This window comes from Pungitius pungitius, chromosome 14, assembly GCF_949316345.1.
Source record: "Pungitius pungitius chromosome 14, fPunPun2.1, whole genome shotgun sequence".
Taxonomy (NCBI): domain Eukaryota; kingdom Metazoa; phylum Chordata; class Actinopteri; order Perciformes; family Gasterosteidae; genus Pungitius; species Pungitius pungitius.
In genome coordinates, this window is record NC_084913.1 from 82,175 (window position 1) to 85,801 (window position 3,627).

The 3,627-nt window shown below is 51.9% G+C and overlaps 1 protein-coding gene across 1 annotated transcript; it reads right to left on the reverse strand.

Moving 5' to 3' along the window:
• Nucleotides 1-1,438: 1,438 nt before the first annotated feature.
• Nucleotides 1,439-3,327, reverse strand: LOC119205177 (induced myeloid leukemia cell differentiation protein Mcl-1-like). Its single transcript, XM_037457360.2, has 4 exons — nt 3,090-3,327; nt 2,752-3,002; nt 2,535-2,608; nt 1,439-1,565 (listed from the first exon to the last, which is right to left on the reverse strand). The coding sequence occupies exons 1-4, from the start codon at nt 3,325-3,327 to the stop codon at nt 1,439-1,441; spliced, it is 690 nt and encodes a 229-aa protein (XP_037313257.2).
• Between the last annotated feature and the right edge of the window lie 300 nt (nt 3,328-3,627).

Consider the following 3,627-nt stretch of genomic DNA (forward strand, 5'->3'; position numbering starts at 1 on the left):
AAGATGATGTCTTGAGACAAATCTGCATGAGGCTTGTGTGTCCTCTATGTGAACTCTAACAATATAGACCACAGTTTTACAGATAACACATTTTATTGCCAGGGTTATTCATGTTAGTGCACTGAGATACTTTAATCAAGAGATACATTGATGAAAGTACATTTATTGAATCGAATATACAAGGGGCTTTCTTGGTCAGTCCCTTTCTTCGGTTTGCCGTATTTTCTGTCTGACCACATCTTTGTCTTCGCTGGTCATAGTAGCCACTCTCATCCATTCGGTGTCTTGCAGCAGCTCGTGAGCTAAAAGCCTCTCGTTTTGACAGAAAGCCAGCAGCCTGAAGACAATCCGTTTCACTAGTTCACACTTCATTACGTGGGGCATTACGTCCGCTGGGCCTGAGGGTGTCACCGACGCACAGAGTGGGTCTTTGGGATGTAAAGTCATTACGATGAGTTCGTACGTGGACGCGATTGTGCAGCCGTGTCCAAGACTCAAGAAGACCGGCCTCCCTTCCATGGCGTCCGCTATCATCACCCCTAAGCTCCACATGTCTATGGCACACGTGTACTCTCCGCATCCCTGAAGCAACTCCGGGGCCCTGTAGTGCACCGTGACCACACCCGGACTCATCCATTTGGAGGACTGTCTCGAGAGGCCCATGTCGGCCACTTTGACGGTCAGGTCTTCTGTCAGCAGCACGTTGGCGGGCGTCAGGTCTCGGTGCACTATGTTCAGTCTGTGCATGAAAGACAGAGCGTCTGCTACCTGAGCAGAAAAGTGAGCAACGAAACTCAAGGGGATTGACCGTGACGCCTGGCCCGGGGCCGTGTAGACTCTGAGACTTTGTTTGTCGTGAATCACCTTACTCAGGGTGTAGGGTACGTACGGCATGACCATGGCTATTTTCCCGTTGTCTACAAAACAATCTTGCATCCGGATGACGTGCGGGTGACCTCTCAACGCGGCGAGACAGGAGAGTTCTCTCACGGTCGTATCATCTACGCCCAAGTTGTGATACTTTACGGCACACATCTCTCCGGTTATCAGACACTTTGCTTTGTACACGGTTCCATAGGTGCCTCGGCCGACGACTGCACATTTCAGGTAGTTCTCCATTCCGTTATGACGAAGGATTGAGCGCCGGGGAGACAATGACGCGCGGGGACATTACCTCAATACCTCAATATTCAGCCACGGCTAGATTCTCAGACCCGGGTTGAATCATCCGACCTCAGCCAGGATGTGAGGTTGGTTAAATACGCCCCCCTCCCCCTTAGAGCTCTCAGAGCGCAGTCGAAGACGGGTCCTCCCCGTGAAAAACGCTCTGAGCGATATCCGTACAGCTAAGTCAAGCCGGCTCGGTGTAACCGGAAGAGTCATGCCTCATTCACGGGATCATCCTACTCCGCTTCTGACCGTAGTCACTCAGGGGATTCTAGGGAAGTTGCACTCTTTTGATGCGGTCCCCGACATGCTTGGCACTGTGTTCCTGCCACGGGACAGGGGGGCTGAGGCCAGGATGCTCTCGGCCCTTTACGCGCTGGAAGACGTTGGGCTTCTGACTAGAACCAACGAAATCAGTAAGCTAAATGGACTCGTGGCACAATGGGATCTGTCGCCGAGATCGAGAGACGACTGCCTGGCCGCTGCCAGCGGTATGGGAGTCATTTACCAGCATGTTCGCGAAAACCCGGGTGTGTTTCGTGTAGTCAGCTTGGCTAAAAGATTCAATATTTCGCAGCGGAAGGTGTACGACGTTTTCCACGTCTTGAGAGGACTTGGTGTTGTGACACCTGCGGGGGCCGCGAGATTTCAAACGTCTACGTTGCCAGACTCAGACCCTCTGCTGTACTGGACGCGTGCCCTGGATGCCGTCTGGGGTGACTCAATCAAGGCGGAAGAGAGGATTGCCCGTGAAGAGCCGCCTTCGGTTTCGGACATCGTCCAGCGCAAGGACCCAGATTTGCTGAATGCAAGTGTCAACAACGACTATGAGTTCACACAAATCAAATCCGAACGCTCACTGGAATGCCACGAGATGCAGAGCCGCTCACAGACTAATAGAGTGCAGTTTGTGGTCTCTAAGGAGCGGACGGAGAAGCTCGTTCCCTTTAATGACTTCTTGATGGATTTTTCCGAAAGTGAGAGTGATTTGACTGACACAGAGAACCTGCAAAAGTTCTTGCCTTGGTTAACCGACCGAGGCGAGAACCTTTGTCCCGAGGAAAGGTCACCCGGGACCACCGCCGACGGCGTCATAAATGATGATCTCCTGATGCTTGCAAGACTTCTGTAACTTTTATGTTGTTGTATAAAATGTTACCTAGGAAATAAACATCTTGTTGAAAATTCACACGGGACTCAAGTCACTCTGTTGGAATGTTTATTACAGTTTCATTAAAACCTTCCAAGCAAATGCGTGCAGAAAATGACCGTAGAACGTGTGCAGCGCATATCAGGCTCCTTTAAAAACTGTCGTCTCAGTCAGTAGTCTGATCAACAGGGTCAGTGTTACGCCAACAACGAGATACTTAGCGAAGGTCACCACTGCGCTGCTCGATGTGTACTCAGGGTCCGTTGTTCGAAAGAACTCCACGAATCCGTTCTGAAAAGCATTGGAAATAGACATTAGCACCGATTTAGGAATGTGGGCCAAGTCGCCGGTTTACTGCGCGGGCAATCGTCCTTGCAACACGACAGGGTGTGACACGTCTCACATTGTGACATTTAGCCGCGATGTGAACTCACCCACGAGTCGTTATCCTCCAGCCACGTCTTTTGGTTAGTCAGCAGGTATGTCGATATCTCATCCCCTACCAGCTTCACGCGGTCCCCCCTGTCCCCGTCGGCCGCCTGCTGACACAGTGTAGACCCGAAAGCTACCAGGGCTGCCACTCGGCTCCAGTTGGTGACACCGTCTGCAAAGAGGTAATCGGCCACCGCACCAATGCACTTTGCGTCTTTTCCTTGGTCAATCGATGAGGCCTTCGAGACCATACCTTAATGGGGTGCGATTAGAGGGTCGTTACAATCTTTTGGGTAGCAACGGTGTTGCTCACAACGACTATTGCTGCTGGTACACCTACCATTGAATGCAAAGGTGTGTTTCGTCAACAGATCACCTACGACTCTTTTCATCGTCGACAGAGCTTTGCTTTCACTCCGCGGAACCCGCACCACAGCAGTGGTGTATTCCGCGAGACACCCTGCGATGAGTTGTCGTGTCTCACCGTTCACGACATCGTCTCCCGCTCGCCGCCCCGCAACGGAGAGTTCACTGCCCTCGTCGGCGACATCGTTGGTACCACGCGGGCTTTGCGACATTCCCGGTCTGCAAGTTGTGAGCTGCTATGAGCTGTGGTTCGAGTGTGTCTTAAGTACCCAAAAGGCTCTCAACAACCCCTGTGAGTTCCGCCTTGATTGAGAATTGGCAATAGGCACCAGAGTGCCGCGACGGACGTTCTCCCCTAGCTCTATCACACACACGCACACATCCCCGGCCTCCAAACATAAACCGATACATACACGCATGTATGTATGAGAGAGAGAGAGCGAGAGAGAGAGAGAGAGAGAGAGAGAGAGAGAGAGAGAGAGAGAGAGAGAGAGAGAGAGAGGCACTCTCTA